The 18,565-nt window shown below is 42.1% G+C and overlaps 1 protein-coding gene and 1 long non-coding RNA gene across 2 annotated transcripts; both read left to right on the top strand.

Annotated features, from left to right (window-relative positions):
• The first annotated feature begins 82 nt into the window (after positions 1 to 82).
• LOC147655695 (uncharacterized) lies at positions 83 to 18,403 on the top strand. Its single transcript, XM_086897350.1, has 5 exons — positions 83 to 184; positions 981 to 1,124; positions 15,286 to 15,382; positions 15,934 to 16,022; positions 17,628 to 18,403. The coding sequence occupies exons 1-5, from the start codon at positions 83 to 85 to the stop codon at positions 17,661 to 17,663; spliced, it is 468 nt and encodes a 155-aa protein (XP_086753476.1). The 3' UTR covers positions 17,664 to 18,403.
• On the top strand, positions 2,383 to 15,214 carry LOC111923819 (uncharacterized). The gene is made up of 3 exons (XR_015290143.1): positions 2,383 to 2,553; positions 6,833 to 6,950; positions 15,046 to 15,214. It is a non-coding gene; the product is annotated as an uncharacterized LOC111923819 (long non-coding RNA).
• Positions 18,404 to 18,565: the final 162 nt, after the last annotated feature.

Here is an 18,565-nt window from a genome sequence, read left to right as displayed (position 1 = left end):
GGGGAGATGTGTTCTCCCTGATTTGGTAGGGGCTAGGAGAATAAAGGTGAGGAGAAGGTGTGTGGCACTGGGAGGAGCACCCATGGAAAGTGGAAATAATGGCTTACTGACCTGCACCCCTGATTTTGCAGATCACAGTTGGTTATGTTTCCATAAAAACCAGAAGTATGTTAATGACAGTGATGTAAAAGTCTGCTGTTTCCTTTCTTAATTGACCTACACACACACGGTCTCCACTTTCAAAAGGAAGGTGTGGTTCTTTCTTACAGGGCAACTCGTGGAGCTGAGTCCCACTGTGATGTTACTGCAGACACATTTCTGGGAAGAATGCCGTGGACATACCCTCACACAATGCACTTGATGTGAAACAGGTTTCATTAACAACAAGTAGTAATGCTGAGAGCATAGGCAGCTATAAAGAGCCCACGCTACTCCTGTTGGAATCCATGGAAAGGTGGATGGTGGTTTGGGGAAGGTGGAATTTGGGGTTTGTTTTAAGGAGTGGGTATGCATCATTAAAGTACCAGTGCAGTGCTAAAATTGAAGTTTGAAAGTGTCTGTTGAGGAATTAATGGACTTTCATAAACGAGTAACAAGAAGCATCTTCCTTTTTCCTCTTGGCCAGAAGGTCGAGTTTTGACTTGAGCCTTCCTGGAGGCTACACCTGTAGCAAAAATGCTAATACAAAGTTAAAATCCCTAAATTTTGATGGAAAATTGAAGTTTGTAGCTTCAGAGCTACTAAATGTAGGCCCTGTGAATGTGATAATCTTTCCACCAGATTCTAGTAAAACCTTTTCCTCAACAGTGTATGTAGGCATAAACACAAGTGTAATATATACTGCTTGAGGAAAAAAAAACCCAAAAACAAAACCCACTTGTATGGGTGGGTTTGCTTCCCATAGTGGTTCCAGAAGCAGCTGTGGGACTTGACTCTGGAGTGGCAGCAGTAGGACCAGGTGAAGTGATTTTTCTAATGAGTATTTGGTTGCAAGAGTAGGTTGGGCTCCTTGGTGGGAGAAGGAGCTGCTGAAGTGCCCGTGGGTTCACAGTGATTACCTCAGTGAGACCAGTCTGGAGGGCAAGCTGAGAACAAGGATTTCAGCTCCCAGTTCTCCTCAGCATGTGAGTATTAATTTTCCTTTTTTTTTTTTTTTTTTCTTGTGGATGTCTAGGGAAATCCCAGCAGATTGGTCAGGAGTTATCTTCACCTCCTGTGTAGGTAGGAAATGGACTGCAAGCATTTGTCAAAGCTCAGTGTTGTAGTGGCTGTGCTGCATCCTACAGTCCATAGCTGTCTGCTGGTGGTGGCTTCAAATGGCTTTTGCAGCTAAGGAAGGGATGAAATACTGTCTGTGAATCCTGTAATTTGAGATTCTGGGTTGGTTTCTAGCTTTCTCCTATTTTCCTTAAACTGGCATAAAGTAAAATTGAAAAACCTCGTGCTGTTAATAGACTTTGCAGATGGTCTAAGGCTCTGTGAGGTGATACTGTGCTAACCACATCCATACTTCCTAGCATGGACTCACCTCTAAGGAGAGAGGCCCTCCTGTGCTTGCTGGATTCTGTAGTTGGAGAGAAGAAAAACTGGGGTGGAATTCACTCCTATCTTACCTCCTGCAAAAACAATGAACCTGAGGGAATATTTTTTTCCTGGGAGGAGGTACAGCAGCCTGTTCTTTACCATCTGTACATCAGACAGATTACTGTGTCTCCCCAGGAGACTCCCAAGCATGGAGGAAACCCTTGCTGAGAAGAGGAATAGGAGGGCATTGCTCACATGTTTGGGGATCCCCTTAGGAGGGAAGATCTGAGGCTGAGCCAGGTGGGCAGTAGTTCAAGGAGGAATTGGGCAGGGCACGTGAGATGGAGATAAAAGCTTTTGCCTTAGAATGAAAGATGGTTGCTGGTGATGTTCTTGCCCTGTGTGCCTGCCTGTGAGGGAGGACAGGAAAATGCAAAAGGTTCCTGAGAGCTGCAAAAGTAATGGGGAGCAGCTGTGCACCAGCTGCTTTTGAGATCAAAGGCGACTAAGTGCTTACTAAAAAACTTTGCCTCAGGGGAGTGTTTTATCTAGCATGAGGAAGGAGAGCCAAATATCTGAATGCAGAGACAAGCCTGAGGCAGGCTGGTTGTGTGAGAAGTAGAGGTTTTGTTGTCCTGGAATGCGGACAATGATAAGCCACTCCTTGAGAGCTAGGGAACTGCTCTACTTTAACCTCAGCTTTTCTACTGAGCTGTGCAGTCCTGCCTCTCTGGTGCTGGATGGAGAGGGAATTTTGTTGAGAAGTTAATGGGGAGATAGGAGAACCCTCTGGAAATGGGCCACAAAGACCACATGCTTTTCCAGGCACACTGTATTTGACTGTTTATGTGTGTTCCTAGATTGGTGGGTGTGGAACAAATAGAGGACGAACTTTCTTGTTGACAAAGGAAGATTAAAGCTGAGGTAGTTGGATAGCATGTGTTACACAAAATCACTCTGAATAGAACATATCTGCCTTTTTGGTTTGCAAATGCTGCCTGAATCAGAAAGCTGTCTGGAGAAATAGAGGTATGTACCCCATAACAGTGTGCATCCCTTTGGGAAGAGTGGGAGACTAATGATGGTAATAGTACCACCATTGATGGCTGTGTTTGGGAAGGAATATTAGCATGAGGGGACTCTGAGAAAAGTAGAGATAAAGATGTGAAAGAAATTTCTTTCTCAGATTCCAGAGCTGCTGTGCTCGCAGAGAGAAAACAGCAAGACTTGGCACAGGTGGAGTTCGGGGAATGCAGGAGAGATAAGAACCTGTGCTCATCTAAGGCAGCTTGAAAGGGAGGTGACAGAGCTTAATGAAAGAGAAACACCAGCTCTCTTCTGGTTGCATCATGCCGTCATTTACTGGGAAATATCCATTTTGGAGAGGCTAGTCAATATGTAAATTTGGATGACTGGAAGAAAAAGCCAAGTTCATCTCATCAGCCTGGGGTTTGCATAGCAATTATGCAAAGTAAGTAAGGAAGTTTTCACAAAAATTGACCATAATGTTCTTGTTGGAAGTAATTTGTGTGCTTTTATTATTCCTTGCTGCAGGCTGCCTCTCTTTGGTTTACAGAGAAGTTACAGAAATGCCAAAAATTTGCAACCATCTTGAGATAGGTCAGGGCTCTGGTAGGACAAGACTCCGTTGATGTTGCTGTTAATTGCAATTAGCGCTGGACTGCTCACCCAGTGCTGCAGAGCCACGGTGGAGTTTTGCTCATGCAGGGAGTGCCCCTGCTACAGCTACCACAAGAGTAATGGTAAGGCAGACAAAAGACATAAAGGAAACGGAGAACTTAGAGGGGTGTTTCTCTTCCCCTTCTCATGGGAGGTGGATAGCAAATCAGCGGCTGGTCTGGGATTAGAATGAAGGCTCTTTGTAGCTAGTCCAGTACTCTAGCTACTAGATTATAGTTCCTCTGATGCTGTTAATTAAAGATTAATGCATGCAATTGACTCTGTTTTAATGTGGCAGCTATCCTGGAACATGCTTGAACTGCTTCTCTTTATCATTTTTATTCAGAGTGGAGCTTAAAGACCAAAACTGGAGACTAATTCAATTAGCTGGCTATTAAATAACCACCACCTTCTGAATAGTAACAAGAACTTCAGAAATATCTACTATAAACTAAGGCAACTTCTTATAAAGCAGTGGCCTCTGTTTCACCCTTGGAAGTAGCTTCCAGCACTACTGAACAGTACTTATTTTAATGCAGCTGTATACAGGAGCAAAAAGGGGGAGCTAAAATGACCTTGAGCAGTTTTCAGCTTTCCAGAAAGCAAAGAGCAGGGAGCCTTGGCTAAGGCAAGTTTCTTTTAGGAGCCTTTCTTAGAACAATTTAGTTATTAGAATATGGATGTGCTTGACTTGGGTAATTGAAGAATAACCTAAGCAGTGGGATAGGCTCTTCTGAGCCCTACCCACCCCACTGTAAAATATAGATATATATTTTTAATAATATTATTAATATTAAGGCAGATGTCCAGGTTCTATAGATACCAAAAGCCTTTCTGCATCATCTGTCAGTAGGGCTACAGAGAATGCAAAGGCACAGCGTTTTATTGTGTAGTTACTGTTGAATAACAGCACATTTATTGATTTATGATGAAGACAAGTATTTCTAATTTTGTCACTGTTGAAGTTTTGAGCCCTATTCAGTGCTGCCAGGAGTATGCATTTTTTTAAAAGGCTTTATCTTGAGACTCCACAGGAAGCTAGTGCTACTACAAAGCAATTTCCAAAACTTTTTGTAGTTTGGCATGGAATAAAACCGTTAACAAGCTGGGCACTACTCTGTCATTTGGACAATGCCAATTCCTATTTATGAAGAGAGTTTTCTTCTTTGTTATTGGTGGGAATGAAGAATTTGAATGGTCAGCTTTTGCAGAGCAGACACAAAACCCAGCAGTGATACACTGGTCCTTGTGCCTGTTTTTTGATCAGATACTAAATCCATCTTTAGCTCTCCTGGTGTCAGAAAAAGGTGTTGTAGCCCCATGAAATTATTTAAATGTGCTCACGTATTTTTGAGCTTTGTGATTGTTGGGTATAATTTGTATCCCATAATTGACTTAAATGCCATATCATGTACTTGTGACTGATTTGACAGGAAGGTGGTGGTGTATTCCTGGTGTCACTGACGTCTGTGCTGCTGTTCAGGATTGCATGACTTGCATCTCTCATGTTAAATACTTGAGAATCACAGTCTGGTACTCGTGGGACCTCTGTGCCTGCCCTGATCTTAAAGGTCAGTAGGGATAGCTGGCATTTAGCAATTCAGTGTATGGATTTCCAGTTTCCATTAATTAAGTATTTAAAATTATATAAGCACCCTCAGATTATATCTGTAAAAAGCAGCAGTCCCTACAGAGTTTTGAAGACTTTAAAAAAGCAGACCATTGTGGTGTTTATGATATTTAATTTCCCAATAGCATTGACAGTCTTCAGGCTGGATACTTGGCCCCACAAAGAGCATTTCCTCTTCTTCTCAGAATAGAGAGGTGCAGAAAAGCGAGTGTGCTGGGTAGTGAGCTGCCTACACTAGCTGGGAAACAGTGTGAAGAATTACAGTGCTCTTTTGGATTCTAGTGCAGCCTGCGCTGGTGGAAATGGAAAATGGATAGAGATTTTTTGGTTGTGTTTTTTTGGGGGGTGGGACAGGACTTGGGGACAGACAGTTTGAGATAGAAAGAGAAGGGTGCCTGAAGTGCAGTGGTAGAGACTTCTGGGTTTTACTTGTAGCCCTGGTAACAAATTGCTGGCTGACCTTCTACAAATAGCTCAGCAGTTCTGTGCTGCTCTGACACTTTCCCATTCAGTGCAACAGCCTCAGAGATGCTCCTTGCTTTGCAAAGCACTCAGAGAGCCATAGGTTACCATTTAGTCTTCACAGAATTTAACCCAGAACCTGGAATTGGTGCTTGCCACATCCATTTTCCTCTGAAGACTGCTAATCAGAGCTGGGTGATTTTGGCCAGGGCTTCAGGACAAAACCAGTTCTATTTTTCCTCTACCTGCCCTGGAGGGTGCTGTAAGTGAAGGAAGTGGGATGGGGTTTACTCTGCTTAAGGCAAGGCTGTAATGTGCTGGAAAAACATGGATCCATTTAGTTAGCAGCATTGCAGAGAACGGAGGGATGAAGGGTAACTAAGGGTAACATGGAGCATTTGGGATATTTATAAAAATGTGAAATGCCTTTTCTTATTAAAGGAATGGTTGTGCATCATTAAAGGCATCAAAAACGAAGTGGGAACATGCTTTGTGAATCAGGAGGAAGAGCAGTCCCTAGCAGTTGCTAATCTATTTATGTTCCAGTCATGCTCAGGGTCTGGCTTTGAGGTCTGCAGCTCTTGTAATTGCCTGGAATATGTCACTCTGCAGCAAGTTTCATTGTTCTGCTTTCCCTGAGAGGAAAGCTGGGATTTTTAGCTGTAGGACTTTGCTTTCAGTCGAGCAGAGAGAGACATTCCCGTGCATTGTTTTGCTGAAACACTATTAATTATGGCTCCCATTATAAGCATGTCAGTTCTATGTGATCTAGGCAAAAATTGATGCATTTGGTGGGAAGCAGCCAGACCTTTATTTTGGGGATTATACATGAGGTTTAGGAGCCAAGTTTTGATCCCTGTTGATAGAAGTCCCTTAAACTTTCCAGAATCAGTAGGATACTTTTTTGGTTCCCTGATTTCTCAAAGGGTCAGAGACTTATGTTTTTTTCTTTCCCTTTTCTGTACTTCTTGCTGCCAGGCTTTCTTTGCTATTCCCCAAGCAACGCTCAAAACATTTAGACATTAAGCTTCTCATTAAATTAGAGTGAAATCAGAGCTCCGTGTCTTGCAAAAAAGATTTAGAGGGGCAAGATTCAGCAGGGATTGAACACGTTTTCAGGAAGCGATATAAGATGTGGTTCAAAAGGGCTTCCAGCCCAACCTCACCCCTGTTACTTTGCATGGGAACCTCTCTCCTCTCTGCCTTCCCTCGAAGAGAAGTGAGTGCTTTTTTAAATAATGAAGAATTCCTGTAGCTTTCTTTCAAGTCCCCAAGGTATTGTTGACCGTGGGAATCTCTCGTATAGCTCCTATGGAAGTGGGAGCTTGGAGCGTAGCCATGACACTTCCAAGTAGGAAAGCACACAAGCTCTAGGCAAAACTCTTCACTGGTGTTGGTAGACTGCGTGGAAAAGCCAGTTTTTATTCTATAGATTTGTTTCTTTCGTGAATGGCAATCTGTGCTGACTTTTCCTCTCTGGGGGCTCAGAGTGGAGTTGCTGCTCAGTTTCAACTGAACGTGAGATTTTTTTTTTAGTTCCAGATGCTGCTCTCTCTGCTTCTTTAATGCATTGCTGGATCAAATGGATTATATGCTGAAGGATCTCTAGAGTGGTGAGCTGTGAAGAAAATGTCTTTAACATGACTGTCAGAAGGTAGGCGTCCCCATGCAGGGCTACTTTGGTGCTTTGTAATCTGGAGCAGCTCTTGTCTTACTCCAGTATGCACTTGTGAATTGGTTCAGGAAGTTCAAGTCCTCCTGGATTCACTGACATCCGTTTCTAAAAGCTGAAAACTGCAGCGGTAACATAAGATGGATATTTGGTTGCAGCTTTTTCAATAACACAGAAATGGCCTAATGAACCAGACTTTGTCCAAAAGGTCACAGATTCTTGTCCCTGTAACTTGTGAGGACATGGCAGAAGCACCTCAGGTTCTTAAGGTGTGCAGCTCATACAGATAACTACTCTAAATGAGTTGTGGATGGCCCCCTTTTAACCTCTGAATTCAAAGAAGTCCAAAAGGATAATGAAGAAAATGAATTTAGAAATTGGTCTTGGACAGAGACCAAACATGAAAAACTTTGCCTTGAAGGTTTTTGATGATAATCTAGAAAGATATGCAGTATTTTCCAGACATAAGATGAAGCTCTGATGTGTTTCTCTCCAAACTCATCTCCAAACAATCTGTCAGTCTCATGGTTATAAGAGAACAGAATGTTTAGATAGTTGATTGCAGTGTGCATAAAGAACTCTCTGGTTCTTCCTCAGTGACCTGAATTTGGTTTCTTTCTGGTTTTTTTCTTCCTAATGAACAAACAGGTTACAATACCAATACCTCTGAGCATGTTTAAGTTTATTCCATTCACAATCAAATGAGATGAGATACTGTTTTGCTCTAAGACAACATCTACAAACACAAGAATCTGTGCAAAAAAATCAAGAAGCTGATGGGTGTTGTACAAGCTCGTTTGGTTTCTTGACCTCATACAACTATGGCAAGAAAAAAAAGCCTCTTGGTAATTGCTCATGAAAGGCATTTAAATGCTTTTGTTAATCCACCTGCAAGCATGCAGGCTTATAAATAAGTACTGCTGTGCTTGGGTGGAATCATCTGGTGACAGCAGCCCCTAGGGCTGAGTTCTCTCATCAGCTCTGAGTTCTTCTGTGTGACCCCGAGCTGGGGTATATTTTTCTGGAATCAGATTTGTCAGAGGATCCTGTTTCCATTTAGAAGTACAAATAAGTAGCAGCTTCTTGTGGACTTCAGTTTCTCTTGGCTTCACTCATCTTCAGTTTGCATTTTTTTTTTCTTTTTTTGGTCTTTTGACCTCCACAGATGTTTCTCTATGTCTGTAATTTGAAATTATTACAGTCAGTTTTATTGCAGGGGGTATTAACTTTATTCCTGCTGTCTAAACCCTTCCTGCATGAACTTTATGGATGTTCTCAGTGAAGGATTCGCTGTGGGTTGCTATGGTCATACAGAGCAAAGTGATGCAACGTCTGAGCACTCTGCCCAATTTCTAATCAGTTCTCATAGTGGACATGAAATGCCATAGCCTGCTAGCAGCATCATGTCAAGTGCAGTACTAATGTGTAAAAACAATCTTTGTTTTCTGGTGCTTCCTTTAAAAAATAAGAAAAAAAGCTCATGGAGAACAACAGCAAAGCTGCATGAAAGATTTTGCTCTTACTACTAAAGGGAGGTGTCAGAAGAGGGAAATGCACTGCAGAGTGTTTCACCCAATCCAATGTTTTTAAACGTGATTGGCCTTTTTGAAGAAGGATCAGAAATGTCCTTGCCCCACGGTGCTGGAGTTGGACAAGCAGCCTGTTTACTTGTGTCCCTGTAGCAGTTCTGAGGTTGTTGCTGCCAGCAGGATAATGTCCTCTTTACCAGGTAAAGGGAATAACTGGGGAATTATCAAGGAGATCCAGCACTCCTTGTTTTCTTTCTCTTTCAATAGCATCTGGCTTGCCTTGGTGATGGAAAAGGTTAGCACATGGGAAAATCATGAAGCAGACTGTCAAGAGCAGTAACAGTGTGAGACAGTGAAAACCAGTTTCAAGATACTGTCAAGAGCCTGGGGAAGTTTTCTGGGAAGGGAATTGAAGCTGACCCAAGAGAAGTCTGGACTATTAAGTTAATTATCCTGTCATGAGGTTTTTGAAAGCAAAGATGGAGCTCCATTAGCATGTTGGCTTCATGGCAAGTGAGAGCTGGCTGGAGCCTGTTCATCTGAATGTATTTTTGGGATGAATTAGAGTCTAAAAGCCTGTGGGTTTTGTTGAAAAATTACATTTTGAAAGAAGCAAGTTGGCTGCTAAGATTCAGAATCACAACAGAGCCAAAATAAGCTTCATATTTCTTAACCCCCATGTCACTGTGAGGTCCAGATTATCCCAGGTGATAGGCAAATGCACAAGGATGGAGCACTGTGAGCTGCCAGGTTTTGATGAGAAGGGGTCAAAGGAAAATAAACCACAGTTATCCATTATATAAATATATGGCAGGTATGAAAAAGTCTGAGCTATTCAAACCTGATAATGTTTGTGAGGAGAGGCAATAAGAATAGGAAAAAGAGGTAGGGATATGAGTTAACTGAAAACTCAGACTGTGACTTCAGCATTTGGCACAAGTCAGCAGAATAAATAAAGCACAGAGATGCTGGGGGGCAGGGAAAGAGACGTGTCCAGAGCAGCATAAACAGTGAGTCTTGAGCCAGGGTACTGTGCATTGTGTTAGCAGGCATCAAGTTGGGTTTGTGGGAAAGATGGATAACAGCAAAACAGACTAAAGGATTTGACTAAAGGCAACCAAAAGATTGTGCTCCAGTCATTTTTGTATCCTGGTGTGAATCAGATGCAGCTCCAGGGGACTTCAAGCATGAATACTGACCTAATGCTAGGAGAAAAATGGGCTTTCTTTTTATTAGAAAAGATGCAGATTAGATAAAATTGTGATTTATGTCATTCTGAGCATGTGGGGAGCTGGTGTCAAGGGCTGAGAAAGCAGTATATTGTAAAGGCTCAAGGAAAAAAAGAACTGGATCCTGAGGGACTGCTTATTCTCTTTTGATACAAAATGATCATTAGGAAATATAAACTTATTAAAATTAGGTAGTAAATACAATTTTGGGCAGTTTATAGCTAACAGTGCTCAAGGCCTACTTCATGTCAGTGTGAATGAGCACAATAATGAGCCTAAACATCTCAGTTTCTCTAATGTTGTATTGTAGCAGCTCTGGGTAGCTCAAACAAGTGCCAGGCTTCCTCCAGCACCCAGGTTCCTTTTCCACATACTGCTGGCCCCTTCAGCTGGGAAAGGTTTTATATATCCTTGTCAAAAGCTGCTCCGAGTGTTGAAGTTCTGCTTCCAGGGTGGTTGGACAAAGACAGTGCAGCAGGGAGGGATGAAGGGGGTTAAATACTTGGACAGATACTGTAGTGATCCATAAGATGAGGAAGAATACAGTGCCCTTATGTGGCTTACCAGCCTTACACGGGTTCCTCTTTCATGTGGCTCCTGCCTCTTCCCTCAGGAAAGCTGAGGGATCTCATTTCTTATAATCCTTTATTCTGTATGATTCAATCAGGGGATGTCTAGTTCCTCCTAAAGAAAGAAAACAACTGTATGGTTTAACCCTTTCTAGGCAGGAAAAGCCTGTGCAGATCAAATAACAGTCTAAAATAATTTCACTGTTCCACTTCCTGTTTTTTTTTTAAAAAAATAGTTAAAAGAAAAAGTTTTTTGCTTACCACAGAGGACATCAAGGACTGATATCCCCCTCTAGAGTTCCTGGAATTCCTTGTGAAAATTTCCCAATCATATATAATCTTGCACCAAGAACCTTGAAAATGAAGCTTCTGAAGCTGTGTCAGGATGCCTCGGTCTGCAGTTTTGTGAACATTTCTTGTTATCTCAAGTGTTGAATTCAGAAATTGTACTGCTACAATGGTAGGTCATTGTGACAGGGGGATGAAACTGAGTTTAAAGTTGTCATGATGCAAAAATAATTGCATGACTTGTTAGTGAAACTTTTAAAAAAAGAAAATTAGAGAGAAAAATGTAGCTAAAATTCTTATGATGGTCAGAACTCTGAACTTGTTGGGCAAGTTATCCATGCAGAATATGTATTTGACTACTGAATATTATTCATTGGGTGAGTGTATTTGCTTATTATGTATCATAAACATATTTTAAATAAGGGATTTTAAAAATTTAAGCAAGATCTATTTCCTGGTTTTTTACTGACAGTTACATGTCTAAATCTCATGGTTACTGTCAGAAATAGAAAACTTCACTACTGTTTTAAAGCCTATGTTCATTAGTTTGCTCAAATAACAAAAAGTAGATATGAGGGAAAAACCTGTAACTGACATTTTTGAGAAGTTGGAGGTCATTTGGCTTTGCTGCAGGGCTGTGCAAATGGTTATATGCTTGTCAGTTAAACTGGTTTGGGGTTTTTTTACCCATTCTGGGCACCCAGCCAGCCTAACTTACAAAACTGCAATTATCATGATTGTTAGGAATAGTTCCACTTCTTCCCTTGGATTTCTTCTGCCTTGCTTCTTTTCTTCTTTGAGGAAGTCTTAAATTTTCCTGTCAGTTCTAAGGAGACCCTGATTTTCCCCTTAGGGGTTCCCACAGAGACACAGAGGCCCTCCAGCTCCCTGATAAATGTAATCCTACCAGAGGCAGCAACAAGCCAGAGTTTCACTCCACAGGATCAAATCCCCAACCTACAAAGCCAGGTCTTGCTTCTGGGAGACCCACAGTGCTCTGGATTTTTTAAATTTTATAGTTCAAAACAGAATTCCTAAATACATTTTGAATTTGAAGGCTGAGAGGCTTTGGCATTTGCATCATTCCTCATTTATGACCGCGCTGCTTCTGCACTGGCGGTTGGTCAGTGAAAGCTTCCAAGGTATTTTGATGCTCCTCCACAAAACATGAATCAAAGAGAAAGAGCTGGCAGCGGATGTTGGCCACCAGCAGCCTTTGGGCTGCAAGTGCCACGGTCTGAGGACACCTGGGGTAGGGCAGCCCTTACTGCAATCTTGCCCCACGTTCTCCAGAAGGAAAGAGACACTTCTTCTTTCAGGCTCCTTTTCACATCTAGGATGTAGGTGTGGATGGCTTTAGCTATCAGGGAGAGAACGTGGAAGGTGCGGCTTTGTGTTGTTGGTGTGAGCTGGCATCAAGCCTGTGAGGTGTTGATAGTGCCTTGATCTGGTGGGGAAAGTGGGAAAGTCTGTAACTTGAGCAGTGCTGCACTCTGCTCTTTTATCATCAGTGATTTGCAGGGTCAAGCATGGCAGCAGTCCAGGCACGGGTGCTCCTCAAACAGAGCTCCTGCTGTGCCCGATAGGATCTGCAGATGCAGAGGACGCTTAATCTTGGCTGTCATCCCTGTGGAGGAGCCGTGCCTCTTTCCTGTGTCACACGTGCGTTTGGGCTGGGATGCTCTGATTCTCCTTCGTCCTCCGTGCCAGAGGTTTCAGTTTGAGGCGGGGGCCTGGAGGGGAAATCCAGCGCTTATCTCACTCGTACCTTGCGCTGCTGTGCCTCAGTGATAACACACCTCTGGCTGCCGGCGCTGCTGCTCTTCTTCACCAGGAGGAACCAAGAGGAGCTTTGGAAAGTCAGAGATGGGGAAATGATGATGGTGTGTCTGGTTGTTGTATAGCGCCAGTTGTACTGTCCATCAGAAACTTCCTGTGTTCAAACCGTCTTCCTGGGATACAAAACTCTGCTGAGGATTTCAGAAGTCGCATTTATTTTCAGCCAACCAAACCATGTCAGGAACTTCTGGACAATTTTTATAGGACTCATTTAATTATTTTATATGTATTAGCACTACAGACTGCTGTATTGCTTAGAATCACAGGGCATCCTGAGTTGGAAGGGACCCACAAGGATCACAAAGTCCAACTCCTGGCCCTGCACAGGACATCCCAGGAGTCACACCATGTGCCTGAGAGCATTGTCCAAACGCTTTTTGAACTCAGGTTTGGTGCTGTGACCGCTTCCCTGGGGAGCCTGTTCCAGTGCCCAACCATCCTCTGGGGGAAAAGCCTTTTTCTAATATCCAAACTAAATCTCCCCTGGCACAACTTCAGGTCATTCCCTCAGGTCCTGTCCCAGCTCAGTGGCAAGACTGTAGTTTTAATGCCTGTGTGTCAAGAACTGTCTAGAAGAGATGTGCCACGTCTCTTGCTCAGTGACTTTTGTTCCCAAAGCATTAACTTACCATGTCAGCCTTGGGTTGGAAGCAGCCTGCTGTTAGGAAGTGCAGTGAGGGAGCTGTATGGCATTTTAAATGTAGGCTAACCACAGATTTCCAGAAACTCCTCACTTATTTTCAGGTTTTGAGGTACCTCATTAATATCATTCTAGCACACCTACTGCTTTTTCTTTCCCTTATTGAAAACTGTGTTTTCAACCAATTATGTTTAAACTGTTTAATGTCTGTGAAAAATGTTTGCTGATCTAACCTGCTAAACCTGTAGCAGAATGTAAAGGAATTAAATGAATGTGAAAAAGTACATTTACCTTCCTCTGAATGGCTGGTGTGACCATGGGGATATCCATTTTAGGGGAACCTGAACTCACAGCGGGCTATATTTTTTTTCAAGTATTAAATGCAGTAGCCTATCTTCTTCTGCCAGGACCTTTCAGAATGATCAGGGATCTGAATTATTTTTCAAGGGTTTATTCTGAGAGTGGGTTGTGAGAGGTTTCCAAAAATCCTGCTTTAGGATTAACAATTTGCAAAGATGCTCTTTTGAAGGCACTGGAACCAATTCTGCTGCCCCACAGACTATTATCAGTTTCTTCAGATGTTTATGATTCCAGGGCAAAGTAAACATGTTCTTATGAGCTGAAAGAGGTTATCCAAAATGTCCAAAAGATCATGGAATTTTTGCCCCTGGCTCCTCCATCAGACTGGCTGGTGTGGTTTATTTTTCTACAAGAAAATTGATGTCAAGACCTGACCTCTTTCTTTCTCTTCCCTTGGATGCATGCAATTTTCTGCCAACATGTAATTCCTTCAGAAATATTAACAAATGAAAGTGTGACTTCAATTAGCATTATGTCATACCTAAGAATATCTTCAGAAATCCTTCTGTGGGTGTGACAGCCCGGCTCTTGATACAACCAAGTTAAAACTGCAGAGCCTTATTTTGACATGATTGGTTCTGAGAAGCCTATGAAAAACTTCCAGTGGTCATGGTGACTTCTCTTTATTTTTTTATTTTGATCCCCTTGATACAAGGGGTCACTCAGTTTATGAACTCCCAGCTTTGCACTGTTTTAATTTTGTTAACTGCTATTTAGCATCCAAAATAATGCTTCCAGCATGTACATTCTGGGTTTATCAAGTTTCCAGCTTAAATCCCCACCCATCTTTCTGAGCATCTAGGCAGAAGAGGTGGGTGTGTGTGTACAATGGAGAGAAGGAAAGAAATATGGGGCCATTACATTTTTTGACATTTGAATATGGAAAGAAAACTGTACCATTTTATCACTTTTACTTTACATCACATAGTCCAAGCATGATTTGTGTTTGTTTTGCTTATTCCTGGCATAGCAGATGGTTTTAGGTTTTTTTGGTTTTTTTAGTAATATTGTTTGGTTAAAGATCTCAACCCACCTTGGCAAGCTCAGTGAATCCAAGAACTTTGTATTGGTAAGAAACAGCATCTTATTTCACAGAAGTTGCTACTGTCAGCAGCTGGTTTACTCAGCACGTGATTTTGGGGGTGGCCTGAGCGAGTGCCTTTTCCTACTGAGATAAATCATATAGTTTGGTCTGGCAGACAATTATTCTGCTGGAGAGGGTTATGAGTCTTGGAAAGCAGCATTGAGGAAACACTGCTTTATTAGAACATCATGAGTTGACTTCTCACTCTGCAGAGTTGCACTGTTGCTCTATATTGAGTGTTTAGTCATTCATACCCAGATGACATGGTACAGATGAGTTACATTGGCTCCAAAGGCTCACACTACCCATTTCGTCTTGGTAGTCCATGTGGTTCTGCTTCAGTATGACTGCTGCATGGCTGCTCAGCTTCATTGAGTGAGGCAGAATTTGGAAGAAAATGTGAAATTTCGAGGAGTTGCTGAGGCCAAAGCCATGTTTCGGGTATAAGGCACGGATTTGTTTCGGTTAAGTATTGTAATCCTACAGAAAATAAATTTCTTCTTCTTTGAATTAATAACTTTTCTTTATGTTTTTTCGAGGCAGGGTAAAAGATGACCCCAGTTTTACTGAAATGAGCTGACTTCACTCCTGTGACTTGAGATGTACTGATGAGTGCTCTGGGCTTTGGTACCATCCAGCAGAAGTTGGATTCTCAAAGACTAAAAGCCTGTAGTGATCCAGACCCTGATGACCCTACAGTCCAAACCAGTGAGGAAGTTTCTGATGATGACTGCAGAGTTGGAAAATGGATGCAAGTTGGTGTTTGTTTCTTTTTGCAGCAAGGCAGAAGCTGGAAGGAACCTCTGGCAGCCATCTGGTCCCACCCACCCCTCCTCAAGCTGGACCACCATGAGCTACCCAGGACCATCTTCAGAGGTTTGAGTACCTCCAATGCTGGAGGCTCCACAGCCTCTCTAGGCAACCTGTGCCAGTGCTCAAATCAGCTTGACATTAATGAAGTGTTCCCTGCTTTTCAGAGGGAGCCTTCTGTGCTTCAGGGTGTGCCCACTGCTCCAGTGCTGTCACTGGGCAGCACGGGACAGAGCCTGGCTCCATCCTCTTTGCACTGCCCACTGGGTGTTTAATTGCATTGATGAGATCCTGCCCAAGCCTTCCCTTCTCTGCATTGTCCTTCCAGGAGGTATTAGGGTGGCTGAAGTCCCCTATGAGGACCAGGGCCTGAGACTCAAAACCTGGGTTTAGACACAGGTACTGATGATGTCCCCCAGACTCTGTGGAACAGGTATGCATCCATCTGCTGTTCTTGTCAACCATAGCTTTTCCAGAACTGAGCACAATAAGAATGACAACTTCAGGGAGAATAGCTGCCACTCCTCTACTTCTTTCTGTAGTTCCTTTTACTTCCTACACGCTGGTTTTTTGTTGGTTTCTAATTCCGCTTATTTGTTGTAATTTTCCCTGTGCAGGAGGGATGAGGAGGACCAGAATTTCATCACCATCTTCCCATTTTGCATCACACTTCAGTATCTTTGTCCATCAAACTGCTTTTCATCCTGTGAGTACCTCAAGAGCTAATTATATTTGGAGTTTGTTTTATAGGAAGCTTGGTGCAGAGGGCTGTGAGTGAAGTATTTTCTAGAGAAATCTGAGGGGCAGTACAAGGCAGGACCATGGTGATCTTGTACTATACAGGCACTCTCCTTCTAGATAATCCTTTCCTTGGAAAGGCAAGTTCACCAGTGTGCCATCTCCAGTAGAACTGAGCTCTGGTGCTCCATGACTGGAGGTTGCCAACTCTGATTCTGCTGCAAGCTCTGTAAGTCCGTGTTGACAGCTACTGGCAGCTCCTTAGGATGGAAAATCATGTGGCAAACTGTAATTGAGTTGAAGCATTTCTTCCCTCCTACTCTCTCCTCATACTCTCAGAAGCACACTTGTCATGTCCCAGATGAATGTGAAAGTGCCTTAACTTCCAGCAACAAACCTAGGTGTAGAGCATTGGCTCCATTTATTGAAGTAAATTTTACCTGTCCATTTGGCCAGAAATGTTTTATTTGCTGCCTCATTCCCTAACTGGTTGAAGTCCTACTTTATCCACTGTTTGAGAAAAGTATGAACTCTTATCAGTGTAAAGTTAAGCAATTTATAGCTCAGTATTATGTGTTTTCTCTATTATTTTCAAGTACCCCTGACTTTAGGAAATGAATCCCACCTAAACAGGTAATTCAATTATCCTGAACCTTTTTTCCATAACAGTAACGGTGCAGCTTCTGAGTTAACAGGGAAGTGTCTCTTAGCAATGTTGCCAATCCAGTAGAGGATTTGCTCAGAGGAACTGTTTCAAATCCTGTATTTGTGCAAATTAGGGAGTGTGAGTACAGAAAAATTCTACAGGCAGGTTTTGATCTTCAGATTACCCCAAAATGTTGTAGGTTAACTTACCCAGTGTTAAGACCTTGCTCTGATTTTTGCTGAAAGTAATGCATCAGCAGAAGGTGTGATTAAGTGTACACAGGTGGCTTTCATACAGCTCCAAGTACCTCCACCACATTGGGTTTCTGCTACTCTTTGCTCATCTGGACAAAAGTTGTCTTATTTACTTCCAAAAATAAAGACAGAACTTCCGTGGGGAAAGCCTTAGTGGTTAGTGCAGTCCACTGGCCAATGCTCATCAGTTTGCTGTTTCAGGTAGTGTCTGGGCTCTTGCCTATTTCAGAAGGAACTCAAATGTCATGGAAGGACTCCTACGTTACATTATCAAGGCTCCTATGCTACTTTCAAATTTCAGCACCAACACAGCCAGTTGCCTCACAGCTTGTCTCCATGTTCTATAACTAATTAAGTAAATCGTGTAGTAGCGACTACAATCAGGATAACTGATAGTCTTGACAGGAGATGCAGGGGTCAGGAATGAGAAGGGTAAAAGTAGCTGAATTTTATATTCCAGTACCATTACTCCTAGCTCTATTAGCCAGTGACTAGACAAACAGGAGATTTGCCTTCATCCCTGAAGGAGGAAAAACCAGGAAACTTTTATATTTAAAAAAAACCCAAAACAGCCCTATGAAAGTTCTCTTTGCAGTCATTTAGAAAGATTCTGTTTCTAAGCTCTTGCATTACATGTGGGTTTAACAATTTGTGCTGCTCCAAAATGCTCCAGATTCACGCGAGAATTAACACAGAAGAGCCATTTTGAAGTACCACTACTTCTGGGAGGCTGTGACCCTAACCTGGAGTCTCTTCTGTGAAGAAAAGCCTTGAAAACACTCATTCAAAAATGTCTTCAGTAAGTTTTTATGATCTCTCAGGTTTTCTTATTTGAGGTCTATAACCTTCCTGTCTTTATTATGGCTTTGCAGAGACTGAACTAGACTTGACTGTAACCTTCACACACAGCAAAAGATATTTACTGATCCATACTGAGAAGAAGGGGACAGTATTTTCCTGAAGAAACAGTATTCCTGTAGTCCAATGTACGGACAAAAGATGTGTACTATTTATGCATGAGAACCATAATTTGTTAATAGTGTCAAGTTAGTTACTGACAGTGCATAGGAAGCAGCCTGAATGACTTTTTCCAGTCAGCCAGGAATTTAAACAGTCAATAAATTATTCACATTTTGTCATGCAAACTGTGGGCAGCGTAACAGCCTGATAACAACACAAAAAAAATGAAGTAGAATTATTGTTTCAGTTGAATTGCCTGTATCTTCAACTGAATTAATTTTAAATGTCTTCACTGTAACAGTTCTTTCATGTTTAAAGAAAGCATAACTAATTCCCCAGCTGTTACATTTATATATATATATATGCACACATATACAGACATAGCTATGTATGTATGTACACTATGGCCTCAGAGGTGCCAGAAAAGTGATCTTTATACAGACAGGAATTGAACTAATAAGTTGAACATTACACAACTCATTAGGTGAAGGTATCTCTTCTTTTTCTTTTCACTAAAATCAAATTCAACCAAGGAATTAATTCTAACTTAACCCCCATTATTACAAGGAAAACAGTCTTTTTTAAGAGATTGTAAAAAAAACATTTACTGAAAATTAGTTTGAACTCTAACAAAATAATTAAAAGCAGAAT

This window comes from Cyanistes caeruleus, chromosome 1, assembly GCF_971803275.1.
Source record: "Cyanistes caeruleus chromosome 1, bCyaCae1.hap1.1, whole genome shotgun sequence".
NCBI classification, from domain to species: Eukaryota; Metazoa; Chordata; class Aves; order Passeriformes; family Paridae; genus Cyanistes; species Cyanistes caeruleus.
The sequence above is the reverse complement of the archived record's forward strand: the minus strand, read 5'-3'. Positions and strand labels throughout refer to the sequence as shown.

Coding starts and splice junctions, on each gene's coding strand:
- LOC147655695 (XM_086897350.1), top strand. CDS start 83: ATGGAAAGTGGAAATAATGGCTTACTGACCTGCACCCCTGATTTTGCA. Junction 15,383..15,933: donor ACCCAGGACCATCTTCAGAG/GTTTGAGTACCT, acceptor TTCCCTGTGCAG/GAGGGATGAGGAGGACCAGA. Junction 16,023..17,627: donor ATCAAACTGCTTTTCATCCT/GTGAGTACCTCA, acceptor AAAATGCTCCAG/ATTCACGCGAGAATTAACAC.